This window comes from Festucalex cinctus, chromosome 4 (genome assembly GCF_051991245.1).
Source record: "Festucalex cinctus isolate MCC-2025b chromosome 4, RoL_Fcin_1.0, whole genome shotgun sequence".
In the NCBI taxonomy this organism is placed as follows: domain Eukaryota; kingdom Metazoa; phylum Chordata; class Actinopteri; order Syngnathiformes; family Syngnathidae; genus Festucalex; species Festucalex cinctus.
Window position 1 is genome coordinate 12998890 of NC_135414.1, and position 17600 is coordinate 13016489.

At 39.2% G+C, this 17600-nt stretch overlaps 1 protein-coding gene across 9 annotated transcripts in view; it reads right to left on the reverse strand.

Moving 5' to 3' along the window:
- Positions 1 to 3927: 3927 nt before the first annotated feature.
- Positions 3928 to 17600, reverse strand: part of tle3b (TLE family member 3, transcriptional corepressor b) — a 36371-nt gene continuing 22698 nt past the window's right edge. For all 9 annotated transcript variants that reach the window (XM_077519008.1, XM_077519007.1, XM_077519009.1 and 6 more), the window contains exons 11-21: positions 16234 to 16284; positions 15684 to 15845; positions 14354 to 14489; positions 13988 to 14166; positions 12863 to 12939; positions 11295 to 11544; positions 9405 to 9652; positions 9168 to 9315; positions 8927 to 9077; positions 6510 to 6586; positions 3928 to 5176 (exon numbers count right to left, since the gene is read on the reverse strand). In XM_077519008.1, coding sequence (XP_077375134.1) covers positions 5069 to 5176; positions 6510 to 6586; positions 8927 to 9077; positions 9168 to 9315; positions 9405 to 9652; positions 11295 to 11544; positions 12863 to 12939; positions 13988 to 14166; positions 14354 to 14489; positions 15684 to 15845; positions 16234 to 16284 — 1587 coding nt within the window. In that variant the 3' untranslated portion in view covers positions 3928 to 5068. The remainder of the gene's footprint in view (positions 5177 to 6509; positions 6587 to 8926; positions 9078 to 9167; positions 9316 to 9404; positions 9653 to 11294; positions 11545 to 12862; positions 12940 to 13987; positions 14167 to 14353; positions 14490 to 15683; positions 15846 to 16233; positions 16285 to 17600) is intronic.

The following is a 17600-nucleotide window of genomic DNA, read 5'->3' on the forward strand; positions in this document are numbered from 1 at the left end:
TGGCTATACATAGGCCTCCTTTAATCTCCCTCTGCAAGCACTGGGCTACATGCGATGAGAAATACATTTTTAATCTATTCTCCTCAGTCTTTTTAAGGAATTACTGCACCGTCAATCACATTTTTATTAGTTGGATCCACGTGAAAAACAAAGACATGGCACAAAGAAGTCGGACGATCACGGTTGAATGGATGCAGGGGGAAAAGTGAGAGGTGTATGATGAAAATGAAAAAGGCTGTCGAGATGAGAAAAGAGAGATGGAAAAGGCTCATCAGTTTTGCTCTCCGTCTTGTCTCGCCGTGCTATAAAAGAAAGATGAAATGAGAGAGCTGTCGGGTGAAAAAATAGAAGCTTTACCTGCCTCCCGTAATGGAACGAGGAGGGAGACGGAATGGCGTACATCATTTTTCCTTCACTGAAAAAGCTGTTGACTGTCAAGAGAACAAAAGCATTTTGAGTCAGTATTATATAGGCTGAGCCTGTCAAAGGCTAAGAGGCCTTCACTGGAGCTTTTAGCACAGAATGCTGCTTTTCTTCAAGAGTAGCATTCTTTGGGAGGATGACACATGACAATTTACACCAGAGAAAAATGCTTCAAGAAAACTATCATTCATACACACACACACACACACACACACATATATATATATATATATATATATATATATATATATATATATATATATATAGTGACATTAGTGCTGTCATAGTTAAAGCGTTAACTCTTTGATTAATCACACAAAATATCGCATTAATCATGTATTAATGAAGATTAATCGCACTATTAATTTGACCAAAGATTATCCTTTATCTTGACAGCGGATGGTTACATTAAAGATAGCACAGGTTGCCTTTGAACAACATAACTACATGCATTTAAGTAATGCGTTGAATAAATATTTGCATATGAAATTCACAATATTTGTTCACGTCAAACTATCGGGGTTGTTTTTTTTTTCATTTTAAATTATGCAAGTAATTAACTGCAGAAAAAGAGGATGAGAGTGTGCAGTCAATCAAAAAATGTTGAAGACATCCTCATAACATTAAATATGAAAAGAATTAACACATAACGGGTACTCTTCAAATTTGATGGGCAAAAAAATGTTCATTAAAAAGCCATTTTAATTAAGTGATTAATCGTGATTATTATAGGTGTGTGAATTGCCTAGTACCTGACGATTCGATTCGTATCACGATTCACAGGTCACGATTCGATTCGATACCGATTAATCCCGATACGAATTTATAAGTCGATTGTTGCGATTTTTTTCCATTCAAATTTAGAAAATACTAATCAGTAAGCTTGTAGAGTGTAAGATTTATATGAAAATGTATTATTTATGTATCTGAAATTTCAGTCTTATAGAGGTTGTAATCTGTTTCATGTTTGAACAGCATTAAAATATTAAATAAATTTTTTTTTATTGAATCGATTCGAGAATCGCGCGATGTAGTATCGCGATATATCGCCGAATCGATTTTTTTAAACACCCCTAATTAATGAAAATTCTAAAATGAGATAAAATGGGATAGCTGTCTAGTGATTACATTTTTTTAAACAAATTAATCGCACAATTTTCCACAATTAATTGCAATTAATCACATTTTTCTTGGAATTAATGTAACACATGAAATTGAAAATCATTTCTAATGATTGTTTTGAGTTTTCTCTTTTTCTTTCTCTCAATTTTTACTTGCTATTTGTTTATGTTCATATGTTATGTTTACATGTTCAAACTTCAAAATATATCTCGAATTAAAGCCTGTTCCAATAGCTTTCTTTAATTCTTAAATAGTATCAATCCCTTGTAAAATACAACTGTTAAACAACAATCAAATCGAAATGGTTATGTTTCACAATAAAAATGGACTTTGCTTTACTTCCCTCATCAAAACAATTGTCAGAACTCCTCGTGTCCAGTTTTAATTGTGCCCACAACAGCACAAGGGAACTTGAGCAGGGTATTTTACACTGAGATGATTCACCAAAGACGTACGACTAATATGCTATTTGAATTTGGCTTTGTAAGGTGCACAAATTAACTACCTGAGATTTTTCCGACAAGCGTCGAGTAAAACTACCTGTAGTCTGTGTTTGTCCATATTTGCACCAGTGGCCATTACAGTCAGGAAGTAAATAAAACGGTTAACTTGCATTTACAACATAACAAACGAGAAAAATCCTTGCAAATTTAGCCGTTTGCAAATTACGTCTGTTGTAAAATGTAAGCAAACAAACAAACAAATAAATAACTAAATAAATACAAAACAATGTATAGTTTGTAAGTTCCTACTGAATCAGTATGGTCTACAAAGCAGAAAAAAACTGACCAACCTATGTATTTATCACATTATGGATTGGAAGTTGGCCTCATGAGCAGTGCAGGAATCCATCCATCCATCCATTTTCTGAACCACTTGCTCCTCACAAGGGTCACGGGAGGTGCTGGAGCCTAGCCCAGCTGGCTATGGGCAGCAGGCGGGGCACACCCTGAACTGGTTGCCAGCCAATCGCAGTGCAGGAATACAGAGCAAGAGAGAGAGAGAGAGAGAGAGAGAAAGAGTAATTGTAGAAACAAATCACCGCTGGGAACGTACAGTAGACAAGATGGCCCATATGAGCCTTGAACCCACACAAGTGAGATGATGCATGGCAAAGAAATGGCCCCATATTGCATCCCCAACCACACAGTCTCCCTCTCGTGAAAACACAGCCAGAAATCACAGCCTCACACCAATCTCTCCCACAAACGTGAAAATGAACGCTTACACCTCCTGCGGTGGGAGCAGAACACGAGAGTGGGAAAGGACATGAGACAGGAAGGAGAAATTGAATGGCGAGCAAGTGGGACAGGATACAATGATCCTTATCAACCTGCAACAGGCAAAGATAAATTCAAGCTACACTGCCTATTGGAACACAATACAGCAGTTGTACGCTTCACACACACGTACTGTAATCAAGCATCACATACAATAGCTGAGCACGAGTTGCAAATTCCCAAAGTGGTTTGTCATTCTTCTGAGAGTAAGAGTGGGTGTGTGTGAAAGATCCGTGTGAAGTGAAGCAGCATGCTTCATTGCATCATTGCTTTTGATTTTGCTCCAATAAGTGTTTACGACGTGAAAATAGCCCATCAGTTGGAAACAAATATTTGAAATGGTTTTGCAAACATGAAGCGAGAAAATAAATGTGAATGTGGAAAGCTGGCATGCCAAAGCGAGACTCGATTACCATATTGCAGGGGTCACCAGGTAGCCAACAATGACCACAGGTTGCCTGCAGGCCTGTTCTAAAAATAACTCAACAGTAGGGGCTGCTCTTAAAATCCCAATTTCCTAAACGTGCCTACGTCAGCAAACAAATTCCAGTTGGATTCGTAACAACGTCACGCATTGCTGAGGGGGATGGGTCGGTTATTGCACACTTTCATGTTGTAAAACCATAGTAAATAGTCCTGTACAACAAACAAGTGCTGTCACTATCGAATATTTTTGAATTGATTAATCAACTTATCCGATTCAATTTAATTTGACATTAAAGTGTTATTACAAAAGCTTTTTTACTTGATTACTGTTTATTAACCAGTGATTGTTGGTTATTACGTATTTGTATATCAAATCTCCACAGAATATTTTCAGAGGGGTGCCATGAAAAGATTCATGAGCTGATTTCAGGAGTGATGGGGCATTGTGATTTCCATGGAATGGTGACATGATCATTGGCAAATGTGTTTATATATTGATGTATCAGTTTTCTATTGTTATGGTGAGAAATCCGAAACATGATTGGCGTCGTCACATACCTGTAGATAAATATGACTTCATTATCAACATTCAAACTCAAATTTAATGGCGGATGCCCAGGGCCAGTGCCCCATCATCCCCGAGGGAGTATATTCTTCTGGCAGAGAACAAGACAGCTTCTACAAAACGTTTTATTGATTTATGAACAACTATACATTTCTTCCCAGTGCTGACAGCATTTGCTACATACTTTGGTGTGATACAGTGGGAAGTGCAATCCCCCCACACCCCCTCCCCTTTTGTTTGTGTAGGAAAGGCTGACGTTGTCAGGAGCACAGTGTAAAAACTGATTCCATTAAGTGTTCATGTCAACATGAGCAACACTTGAATTAGTCTTTGTGTATTTCGTTCGTCTCCCACAACTTCATCAAGAACAGGCACTGATCATTTCCTCTGCAAGGTGGAGTTGATGATGTCTGCCTGCCTCCCAGTCACGATCGACCAAACACATTCGAGGAATATTGATAAGATAAAAATTGATCCCAATGGCTTAGAAAGGACTTTTTGCCTCTTGTTAAGAAACTAATGGTGGGATTCTGCATCCCTTGTTATACAGTTAGTCAAAAGCACATTGTCATTAAGTTCATGGCTGCTGCGGTGCTTCTGCTGCCAACTGAGGTCCAAGCGTTTAGGCTAAACATTAAACTCCAGCAATCTCTTCTTTTCAATCAGTGTGGCACAAATGAGTCAGTGGCTCCACGATGCAAATCCGACCACATTATCTCGCAAGAGCATCGAGCTGAAAGGCCATTTAAATGTTCCGCAACGTCCTAGTTTACAACATCCTGCGTCTCTGCAGCTTGTTGAAAAGGTCAGCCCACACAATGTGCTTCAAGGAAACCAAAAATGCTGAGTTACAGTTCAAAAGTTCTAATCTAAGAATTGCGCTCACATATTAAGTAAGACAGTGAGGGCCAAAACATATCACAAGTACACCCAGGACATGAAAATATATATATCATTTTTTTATAATATATATAAAATGTATTTTTATTTAATCCAATATGTACACTTTTCACAAGACAACTGTGGACCATGGTTCTCAGGGCTGAAGCACTGCTTCATTGCGTTATGCTTGAAAAATTACAAAAGAAATTAAGACACAAAAAGGCTGTAACGCTGTAAAAATCATTTTCCCTGTCGCGGATGTATTCAGAGGTGGATAAAAGTCTTGAGTTCCACTTTGCAGATAGATGGCAGGGTCAGCGACGAGAGTAATCTCAGTAGAAGTGCTCAAGCGGAGTGAGAGTGAGTGTCACTAGTAGATGACCTCGTAGACTGTGGCCTTCTTGTCACCAGAACCCGTCACGATGTATTTGTCATCCGCTGAGATGTCACAGCTTAGGACCGACGACGACTCCTTGGACTGTACAAACAAAACAATGTCACGTGGAGCACCACCATTGGATATACATGAAACACTCGTTAGATTAGATATCTACATTTCACAAAAAAATAACTATCAGGATCTTTACTCTAGTCGGACAGAGACACACTAATAAATAGTGGTGCAACGGATCACAAAAGTCACGGTTCGGATCGGATCACGGCTTTGAGTCATGGATCGTATTGTTTTTCGGATAAGCCAAAAAAAAGAAAAAAGAAAAAAGGTAAATAGTAGCCTACTTTGTCTTCATTTATTTTGTAAAACACTTTTTCCATTAAAAAAATAAAAATAAAATCAAAATGTCTATTATAGTCGTTAAGTGTCGCCTTTCCCCTTTAAATTAAAAAAAAAAAAAAAAAAGATTCAAAATGTTCAATATAGCTGTTTATGATTTAGGAACACAACTTTAAGTGCAATATGAGGCAGAGACATTCTTACTTTTACATTGTCCATGTGTAAAATAATTCGGTATTGATGGCTTCCTATAATTTAAACAGCTAAATTTGACATTTTGACTTGAATGTTTTTCTTTCTTATGGGCAAAAGTGTTTTATAAAATAAATGAACACAAATTTCTATTTATCAATTATTTTTTCTTTAAATATGTAAAAGACCTCAACGTGCAATTTAAGGCATATTCCCTAAACATGGAGAGCGAATTACAAAGTAGCATTGTTCCAGATTATTGAAAAAGAAAGTAAGCCAGGTACCAGCAGTCAAACTCACTTCCAGCCAGACACTCGTTGGTAATGCTAACAGCTAGCCGCTAGCCACTTACATCAGAGACTTCTGCCGTATCATACAATGAAGGTGAAATTAATTAGAAGTTTCTTAGCATGAGTTCGGGATAGCTTTATGTTGATGTTGATCGTCGCAACTACAATGTCAATAAACTACAGTAAAGAAATGTCTAAAAGGGAAATCAAGCGAGTCATCACGCCACGACGTGGGCCAACTTCAAAATAAAAGTCTACTAAGGCTATTTGCATTGCCGTCAATGTATTACTGTATTTGGTCAACTTTATTTTGAATTTAGACTTTGCGTGTTACGTTGAGTATGTTTCAGCTTCCTTGACATGTCAGAATGGTATCGACTGTGAATGCACATTTTACTATATTATTTGTCCCCCGCCGCCCCCCCCCCCCCAACCAATTGCGAACCGTGAAGCCTGATCCGAACCAACCACGGATCAATGAGGATCCGTTGCACCACTACAAATAAACAACAGCAATGGTGGATGCTTCTCGTTTCCTTTAAATGAACAAGGAAATGTTAGTTGTGTGACCTGTTGTGCATGACTGATGTTAATACCTGGAATATGCTGGCACCATAGGGAGTCCTCCATGCATTCAGCAGATTGTCCTTCCCCGTACTTACAAACCATTTACCTGTAAACACAATTGTTGTCTTCAGAAAATAATGTAAATGCAGACAATCTAGTTTGAGCATCTTCTACAAAGGCAGCATTTATGCTTTGAATCCATAACTGGAGCCAGGGGGCAAACGCATAATGACTTTGCTTTATCCATCAATGGCCATAAAAGCTAATTGGGGAAAATAGTACAACATAAACGATCAGAAAAATCTCATTATGGGTCTCGCACTATTTCCACTCAGATAATTATTTCAATCAGCTTCTGACTAATTACCCAAATGACTAGTTGGCTAATGGTGTAATTAATGGCAGCAAGAGCCCGGAAGCATCATTTGAATTAACCAGCTCTGTAGTGGCTGAAATACGACAATGTGCTGAAGGAGGGCTTAGAGCAGAAATAAATACTTGCGTTTTGGGGGGGGATGTTAAGTGATAGAAAAATCTCATTTGTTTGCAGCTTAAACTTGAACGCAACACTTCCACAGGCTTGGCAGGATATAAACCAGAAACAATTTTCTCGAAATGGGCATGTTTGTGGAGGGAAAAGAAAAAAATCCTCACAAGCATCTTACAGAGTGGCATGAGCTTGCAGCGATCACATGTCATGCTGACAAACCAATTGGAGTAGTTTTGTGAGCAGAATTGAGTCCACACTTTTGTTGTTACAGTGTAATGTACCTTTACTAGGGCTGCTTTATTATGGGGAAAAAAATAATCAGACTATTTCGGTAATAACTGAAACTACGCTTATTCAAACATTTATTTCTTGGTACAAAACAAGAAACTGTTTATTAAAAATATTAAGACAAATAAAATAATTTCAAGCACAATAATTATGTAAGTTCCTTTTGGACCAAATACATTTATTATAAAATATATTTATTTATGTTAGCAAAAACTTGAGTTGGGGTGCATCATGTGCAGTATGGCTTGCGGGGCGCACGCTAGCTGTGATGGGGTGTGGCAGAGGAACTCGTGCGCATGTCTCTAAAGAAATCCAAATTAATATTATTTCGGCTGCAGCTATCAAATATTTTGGTATTCAGATATCCTACTGAAAATTCTAGCGAATAATAATTTGGATAGAAATAAAAATATATGTACTTTCTTGGTTAAAAACAATTATAAATACAGAAGACAAAAAAAACATTTGCATGTAATAATGAACAACCAACTAACTGGTTTTCATTTTTTAGATAAACAACTGTTTTTTGTTTGTTTGTTTTTTTAACTTAAACTATTAGCAAACTATTTTCCTCTAAAACAGTGAGATTTTAGACAAATCTCATCCCATAGATTTTGGTCTATGGGACTAAAGTGACGTCAGACACACAACACAATAGCGATTTTGTCGGCTAAATAGCACCTTTGAGTAAGCCTGGTTTATTAACAAGTGACCAGTAGGAACAGCAAATTAGTCAGGCTGTCAGCATCAAAGTGTGCACAATCTATCAATACATTTTCCGAACCACTAATCCTCGGGGTCGCAGGCGCGCTGGAGTCTATCCCAGCTGTCTACGGAATGTAGTCCTTTATCCCTTTGAAAAGTAATCAGACGGCTGGAGCAATTTAGCACTTCTAGCTTGCGCGTTTAGCATACTGCTAGCTAGCAGTCGCTGCTAAACGCTGGCAACAGGCGCCGTACAATACAATGTCAGCGTAATTATGTTGCTTTTAAATGGAGCTTGAGCATGATTTTAGGATGAAGTTACTGACATTTGTCGCAAGAGTTTCGGCATCTATATTGCCGTCACAAACTCTGAATAGACGAGTCACGTCAGTCCTTACACTGCGACGACATACTTCCGGGAACAACTTCAAAATAAAAGCGCAACAATGCATTGATCTCCATATACTACTTCGTAAGGCACGGTTTATTTTGAAATTGGGTTTCTCACGGTGTTAGCCCCGTGTACTGTTATTATTATTATTATTATTATTATTATTACGGTTATGCCAATTTTGTAATCAAGGAGTCTAATAATCAAAATTGTAGCTGAATTTAAGTTAATCGCACAGCCCTAACCTTAACCATAGAAGGTCATCCTTTCCCTCAGGTTACAGATAATATATGTTGTTTATAACAATACTCTAAATGACACTTTGCCACGAAAAAAAAATAAAAAATCATCCCAGACACCTGAACTCCAATAACACCAAAGTTGTAATACTGAGGTCGTCACCACTTTGATCTCAAAATATCCTGCAGATCACAATTGGCCCCTGGGCAGCGAGTTTGAGACATCTGGCTTAAGACAATATTGGAAACTAACAGACAATGCTACTTCTGGCAACTCCTTGCACAGCTATCCAAAGAGTACACCTTTCATGTGTAACAATGCAAATTTCTTACCACAGTAGGCAAACTTGAGTGAGAGGACGCAGCTTTCGTGCAGATGTAGCTGGTACTTGTCAGGCTTAGTGTGGTGCAACACCTCCACATTGCTGCTCTCCATGCCCACAGCCAGCCATTCCCCAGTGGGACAGTAGCCTAATGAGAAGATCTGGAACGAGAATCAACCAAAGAACTGACTATGAAACCTTCCACAACTTTGAAATGAATGTTGACTTTCAAACACTGATGTCGTCTTTACCTGCGAGGTAAAGTCATGCTGCTGGAGCTGCCGGCCTTCTCTTAAATCCCAAGAGCGGACCGTGTTGTCCAGGCCTCCGGTCCACAGCTTGGTCCCATCATGCGAGATGTCAATACAGCTGGCTCCATCCGTGTGGCCCTGGAATTGCCTGGAATAAGAAAAGAGGAGACGAGTTACATCATAACTCCGTGAGGGGAAGAGGAATCCGCTTGTAACTATTTTGTTAAGACTACTTACCTGACGAGGGTCTGATTATGGAGGTCCCAAACGGCGATGTTCCCATCCGAGCAGCAGGAGAAGCAGACCTTTGCATCGGGGCTTATGGCCAGTGCGTAGCAGGCCGGGGCAGAGGAGGTCAGCTCCGCCTTAATACGTGGCGTCTGCGACGCCAGGTCCCAGATGGTCAGTGTGCTGGCCTCGCCGCCCACGATCAGGGTGCGGCCATCGGGCAACAGCTTGCAGGAGCGGATGTAGTTGTCCCTGTTCTGAAGCACAAACACCAAGTGAGCGTTGTCCGGATTAATGAAGAACATCTTGATACCTTTGATTTTTCCCCATACTAAGAACAATAATAACAAAGGTGGGCGGTCAGTTAATTAAGTGTGGACTTCATCCTGTCAATTGGCTTTTGTAAGACGAGTGCTGTTTTGGAAAAAATTCTTTGTATGTCATGATAAGGTGAAAACAAAGATGTCAGCTTCAACAAGAACTGCAGCGAAGGAGTCAGAAGTGTGGACGCTCTCAGCTATGGAGGACCAAAACCGCCAAAATTAAAAATGAATGAATGAATGAATAAATTTGAAAATAAAATAAATAAATGTGAAAATAAATACGGATATTAAAAAAAAAAAATCTAAATCTAAATTTAAATACAAAAAAATAAATCTAAATGGAAATAAACATACGTGTATCCTCCTGACTACCAGCAATTCAAATTTGTCCTCTGTAGTGGACCTTTTTAAACCTGAATATCTCCCACAAAGTGCATACGATTGACTTAACTCCTTTTGTGCATTCAGAGCTTTCCAATGATACCAAATGTGTAGGGGTGAGGCTTTGCTACCTTTGGTTGCATCATAAAAGAAAATGGCTTCCCTCAGTGCAAGCACTTTTTAGGGAAGAGGAAAAGTAAGTGTATAACACTTTTTGCTCAAAAAATTGAGGCTTTAAATGCTGTTAGCATGTGTTCTATAAGACTCTTAAGAACACATTAAAGTATTGTTTGGATTATTTTAACTGTATTTGAGCCTAGCCTTTAAGTTTTAAAAATGTCCTCTGTAGTGGATACATCATAGCTTGAAAATAAAAACTTTTTTTTTTTCAAAAATTTCTTTTGCAGTATTCCAGTTACTTCACAAAGATTTGGGAATATCAAAATCAGCAGGATTGGACAATATTTTTTTTCTTGGTAGTCAGGAGGATAGGTATACACACAAATAAAAGTAAAAAATAAAATAAAATAAATAAAAATGAATATAAAAACAAATGTGGTAATAAATACAAAAAATAAATATAAATATAGAATTAAATATAAAATAAATTATTTATTTATATATATATATATATATATATATATATATATATATATATATATATATATATATATATATATATATATATATATATATATTTTTTTTTTTTTTTTTTTTTTATTTGTTAATTCTATTTTTTTTAGTTTTTATTTTCCACTTTTATTTATTTAGCGAGTTTTGGTCCTCCATACTCAGCCGCATTAAAACAGCACCCTGATGGCTTTATGAGAGCCAATTGCACTCCAGGATGTTTGCGGACATATGAAGAGGATGAAGCCACAATATCAAAATGAGAACTCGAAGGCAGTTGGGAGGAAGCAATGAGCCTGGTAATGGCAGACAAGGTCAGCCAATCAGAACATCTTTACTCAGCAGGATGCCAAAAACAGTAAAGGATTATTTCAGCAAAGCACAGCACTGCCAGACTGTGCCAAATTGCTCACATTTCAGTCCCATTGGGACTACAGTGGGATGAGGAATCGGACTCAAGCAATGAGCTGTCACAGTGAGTGTATAATGTATCGCAACTGGTTGGATGCCTGTTAAAAAAAGGCATTCTGCCATGACCATGTAGGAAACAATGACAACTAATTACCAGACAATCAAGTTGGGACACGGGGCTCTTGCTGCCTGGTTGGCTGATGTCCCAGATCTTCACGCAGCCCTTGCCGCCCGTGTAGACGTGACGAGTGGGGTTGCTGATGGTGACAGCGCACACAACTTCCCCGTGGCTCAGCGTGTTGATCTGACGAGCGTGCCGCGGGATGCCCGGGCCTATCAGTGCGTCCGGAGGGAAGGGCACGGGCTGCATCTGACCGTCCGCGCTCACGTGAAAGGAATACGCCCTGCAAAGATGCCACAAGCGGTGAGGAGATCAACTTGAGAAATGTATGTCTCTTGTCAGAGTGGCTTTGTCATTTTGACATAGGATGGTGAAAACATACACCACTGACAGTAATTTTATCATTTCCCCTTTGTGATACAAGTCAACTAAAAAAAAAACTGTACGCTTTCAACAAGCCAATATGTTATGCCAGTGGTGCCAAACTTTGTCCTTCAACAGCCATATTTGTATTTTTTTTTTTAACTCATTCACTCCAAGGTATTTTCACTGAAGCGATCCCCTTCGCTCGCAGCTGTTTTACTGGATTTTGACTGATTTTGCAATGCGCACAGAATATTGTTCTATTGCTATAAAAACAAGGAACCTACCAAAAGCAAAATTAGAGTCTCTTCTTTCATCAGGAAAAAAGCACATTTCTATCTGTTTCAGTTTTGCAGCAATTAGCATGAGAATATAGTTTCATCATTATTCACAAATCTGTTTAAAACACTAGGGAAAAATATGGCCCTGGTTGATCTCTTATACTCTGCTGCCAACTACTGGCCGTTATTGTAATAACTACCATTGCTTCAAACATTCTCTTCAGTTCAGAGGCTGCATCAAAGCCTTCTACATGTTCTAGCATAAAAGAAACAAAAAACGTATAAATACGTCTTTGGGAGCAAATTAGTTAATTTATCAATCGCATCAAAATAAGAGTCAATCCAACAATTGCATTATTGTTTGTTTATTTATTTATTGATTTATTTATTTATTTATTTTTGTTTTGTGTTTTAAAATTTGCTACCTAAACACATCATATGAGGCACAGAGTTTATTAGTAATCATTCATCGAATATTTTCACAATTTGGACCTTGACACAAGTGGATGAAACCATTTTGGCTTGTAAAAAGCAATATATTTCCCACCAGTGTTAAGAAATGTTGGTTAATTGTAAATAATTCATTTGCTTATTTAGAAAAGCTCTACAGTACTATAAAACAAATTTATTAGTAGCGGATGTCGTTTTTAGTATATGCCATGGGCCGCTTAAAATTGGATGATGAGCCACAAATGCCCCCCGGGCCATAGTTTGGACACCACTGATATTGCAAAACCAATGATCTGAACAAAATGTATTCAAGTTGAACTGGGAGAGTGATCGCCACTGACAATGGCTAAATCAAAACAAAACAAAAAGTGATTTATTTTGATCTTTGAACGGTGCCACAAATTGAATCCATAGTAACTGATATTTACGACCACAGGTGTTCTTCATCTCAAGGCGGCTCAGTCAGAGTTATGTGCTGAAAGCAACATGAGAAGCTCAAACACTCACGGTTTTCCTCCTGAAATGGAAGGGAGGCTGGTTGGCAGGCCTGGAGCTCTCATGTGTGGATGGGGGTCAAACCCCGCCTGCATAAACAAGTAGACGAAAGCATAAAAAACAAATGATAACCTGCTGATATAAATTGGGCTATTAAAATATTCAAACGGGAAATTATGCCTTCTTTCATCTGCTGTAAGCCCTGTACGGTTGTTTCGAGGCAAATCCCTTGAAAACCATAAATTCGACTCGATTGCGAACAAAGAAGCTTTAGACAAGCTAACGCAACATCCCACTTGGTAATACGAATGAGAACCTGGGAGATTTTCAAACATGAGATTCATTTTAGGAAAGCGCCTTTTTTAAGCCTTTAGAATGCTAACTAGTGAACATCAAAGTAATGGTATCTTGGCAGTCTTTGTTCTTTCTCATTATGTACACAAAGCCGCAGCCAGGGGAGAAGAGAAATTCACAAAGAGTTATGGAAATACAGAATGAATAACTTAAAGTTTCTCAAAGTCATTTTGTATACACAACGTACACCTTCAAGCTAAGATGGCTACAGGTGACATGGTCGATGCTTGCGCCAAACTGATGAGGCTAAAGCAGTGGTTCTTAACCTGGGTTCCATCAGGTCAAGTCTCACATGATTCCTGATGACACGCCCCACTTGGCCATCACTGTCTGTAGGTGATCACTTTACATTGATTGGCCTATCTGTGCTGCAGGGAATTTGATAGTCGACTGTTTGCGATGGTACATCGTATGAGTTCTTTCTTAATGTTATCCCTTCAAACTATGTCAAGCAAAAAAAAAAAGTGATCGGACACAAATGTGCAATATGAATTCACATGTCTGGTGTTCCACAGGGTTCAATTTTGGGGCCTCTGCCGTTTTCATTATATCTGCTGCAACTGGGTTCCATCTTAAGAAAACAGTGGAGGTTGTTTTAAAGTGATGTGAATATAAAGTTGAGTAGTGTGATGGGAGACAGCATGAACAATTCTAGTCCTGCACAACTGGCTATCTAACAAAACTAAACGAACAACGTTCAACAACGTTAAGAACCACTGGGATAAAGTATATAAAATGTGTGCAAGGCATGTGTGAAACATATATTCAAGCAAAAATATTTACAATCGGTGAGCGTCCATAAGCAGCAGCTGCTGCAGCCGCCGCGCTCATCTGAGGTGAAATCAGACCGGGATAGACGCCCGGACTGGTCAGGGATCCATTCATCTCATGATGACCCATCATGGCAAATGGGGTGGCGTAAGAACCCGCAATGGACAGAGGTGTGCGAAGGGCAGGGGCAGCTACAGAGGAGAAAAGGTCATTTGAGGGGAATGCAAACATTTGTCATGATAAAAAGCACAGTTTCTGAAAGTATTGAATTCCCAACTGAGTGGAATGGGAAACATAAGGTAAGGGCAGATTCACACATTCCATTCAGACATTCAAAACAAGTTAGCAGCAGGTGCGGCGTATGAGTGTGCTTCATACCTAATGCCTCCATGCCAGGCGGTTTGCCCATCGTCAGAGGCCTCAGGCCAGGAGTAGAGCTTGTTCCTGGTGTGGGTGCCTCATTCCTGGGTGTGGGCGTGTTGGACTTCAGGCTTGGTGTCGATGACTTGTCGTTCTAAAACAACAACAACACGCCTTTCACTTGTTTGGCACATTTGTTTTGCTAGACCTCTAATAGGGCTGGGTTAAAAAACAAACACACGCGTCACCATGGGCGGGCCATAGGGGTCCGTGCCCGCCCACCAAGATGATTGTGCCCTCCCATTTAAGGCATGGATCTCTAAAATGGTTCTCTTCTTTTTATTATTATATTTTACCATTCATTCTGTTTAGCATTCTTATGTCCGAGTGTCAGTAAACGCAACACAGGTCCCCCGGTGTAGGAGGTACGTTACGTTTGTGTTGGCTGCTTGTGTTCATTGCTCGCCGCTAGTGAATTGTTCTTGTTTTCGGCGTCGGCTAAGGCCAACGGTAGCCGTTTGTTCAAGACAAATAAAAAGGGAGACATTGCGAAGTTTTCTGGCGGAATTCTTGCAAGACGTCACAATATGAAGAAATAGTGGTATGGTTTTGTTTGATTGATGGCCAATCTTATCTGCAACAGCCAATCACAGCCTGAACTCTTGTGAATCGAAATTGAATCGATTGAGGAAACATAGAATCGATACCCAGCCCTAGCCACTAAGTTTGGAAAATGTTTGTGTTTTTGCCAAATCCAGAGTGACAATCAAGGCATAAAATTTGCACTGAGGTCAAGCCCGTTAAACAGAGCTAGACAAGTTTGAGGATGGCCCAAACGCTTCTTCATAATGAATCTCCTTCTTCATGAGCAAATCAAGGGAACGGAGGCGGGCTTCTCAGCCTGTTGAAACACATTCATGAGGGACGGAGGGAAGCTGCTTGTCGAGTCTCGTAATTCGTGAGCAGAACGGTTTATGTCAAACCAGTCCAGGTTACAACATTAGAGGAGAGAGAAATGATGGAGGGAGAGAGAGAAGATGAGAAAAAGCAAGGAAGCAAAATGAGGCATGTCCCAAAGTTATTTATAGCCTCAGTGAGTAAGAAACGACCACTTATTGGTTAAGCCATAAAGGCGATTGGGAGGAGTAAGCCACATGGTTTGAGTTCCACAGTGTGCATCGAACCCATTGCCCCTTTGAGACCCTGCTAAGCCTCCTCCATACAAGGCCTTCAAAAATACCCACTTCATTCGACAAATACCCTTTCAGTCTGTCAGTTAAAATCTTTTGCTCGAGCACCTTCTTATTTCATCCAGTCTTCTTTCTTGAACGATATAAATGTTGCTCACCGCCATATGAGTGTGGTCCTTCGCTTTGGAGGACGGCGTGCTTCCCGAGGACGCCACCGAGGCGGGACTATTGGGCGCGGCGTCTTTCTTCAGAACCCGCGATTTATCCAGGCCGTTTTCTGGAGGAGAGTGCGCAGGGCTGACGCGAGGCGTGGCTGGATCCTACAGAGGGAAACGAGACAGACGAGGAGAAAAACTGAGCAAACAGACCGGAGGAAAGCGACGGGCATGTACACGTAGGTCAAACAAACTGGGGCCTCATGTGTAAACACAGATAATATATATATATATACTTGTGTGTGCTCAAACGCTCTCACACACAAACACTCCTCATTCACCTGCCGCTCCCTTTTTATCTTTGACTTATTTTACGCACGGATGCCAGAAGAATGACAACAAAGAAATACATGCACACACAATCAACATTAGGTCAGACTTTTGGGCAACAGTGTGGAAGGTGTTGATTCCCCCACAGAGAGCTAGCTGTCTTTAGCAACGTGAACAATGAAGAGGAATGTGGCTGGGCAGCATTGTCCCAACGCGGTCTTACCTCGTTGGATACATCCACCACTAAGTCATCACTCTTGTCTCCGTCACTATCCTAAAATGAAGGCAGGCCAGAGACAGAATACAGTAAGTATATAATGGTCTAAAAATAGTATGATAAGAGTGGGGAACAAAAGTTTTTAGCCATTTTTTTCTCAAGCACATAAAGTTTTTTTTCTCCACTGTTTTTTTCTTTTCTTTTTCTAATAGCTGTAGTAAGACTGTAGTAAGAAGAGCTGGTTACAATTGGACTCATCTACAGTTTTTTGGCAACTTGTTTGTGTAGAGAGATGTGAAGCCCCGAGTCCCAATAGGTCACTACTATCAATATCTGCAGACAGAAAGTTAGCATAGTAGCAGCTAAGAGGATTAGTGCTGGCTTTTCTCTTAACCTTGTAACCACCTGTTGTAAGTTCTATTTTTTTGGTTTTATGTGTTTTATTTATTTTAATTTTGTTTTCAGCTTTTCCCTTTTCCAAAGTAGTGTTTTAATTCCAAACATACATGTTTATTTCATATTATACATAGAACATTAACTCAAAACCTTCATGTGATAGACAAAAACTGTGATTAGTCTTAGATTATTGCTTACTGTCTTAGGGCTATATTAGTCTGGCAATGAATTGGGAAATCAACAAAGAAATAGAAGTACTGCGATCGGGGACTATTTCCACTGAATCATACTTTTAACAAGACATGGAAAGAAAACTGAATGCTTTCAATTTTGAATTAACATTTTGGAATGGTCCCATCCATGGTTGTGCCTCTTATTGTTGTTCATTGATGGGCCGATATTATTTTGTTTTTGTTTTTTAAGCCAATAATGATTTTTGGCAGAAAAAGATTACCGATTAAACAGCCAATTAATGACAAATTATACATAATGCATAAAAACTTGTTACCACAATGAATTTCAATGAGCATCAACAATATGCGGATGTTCACTATTCGTGGGCCAACCTGCTCCCTATTCCTTGCAAATTAGCAGGGACAACTGTAAATATATATTGTTTAAAAAAAAAAGGGGAAAAAAATCATTTAGGGTTCCCGGAATGCATTGTGTGGCACGATGCATTTAATTAATGAAGTTAGGACATTTATCTATGTGTTTGTGTTCCCGGTAATTGAATGTGTGTCATATGTTTGATGTATGTTGCACCGTTTGAATGTTCTTATTTTGTCATACAAACCGAGACGTAAAGTTGTGCGTAAAATAGTAATAAACAGGTCAATTCCTTGCACAACTTGCATTGTTCACCGAAAGGTTGCTTGTAAAAGTTTAGATTTGCTTTGCATTGAATAACAGTTCCATAGAAACAACAAATGTCATTCTATGTTCAGTAATTAGGGATACAAGATTATGGTATAGAT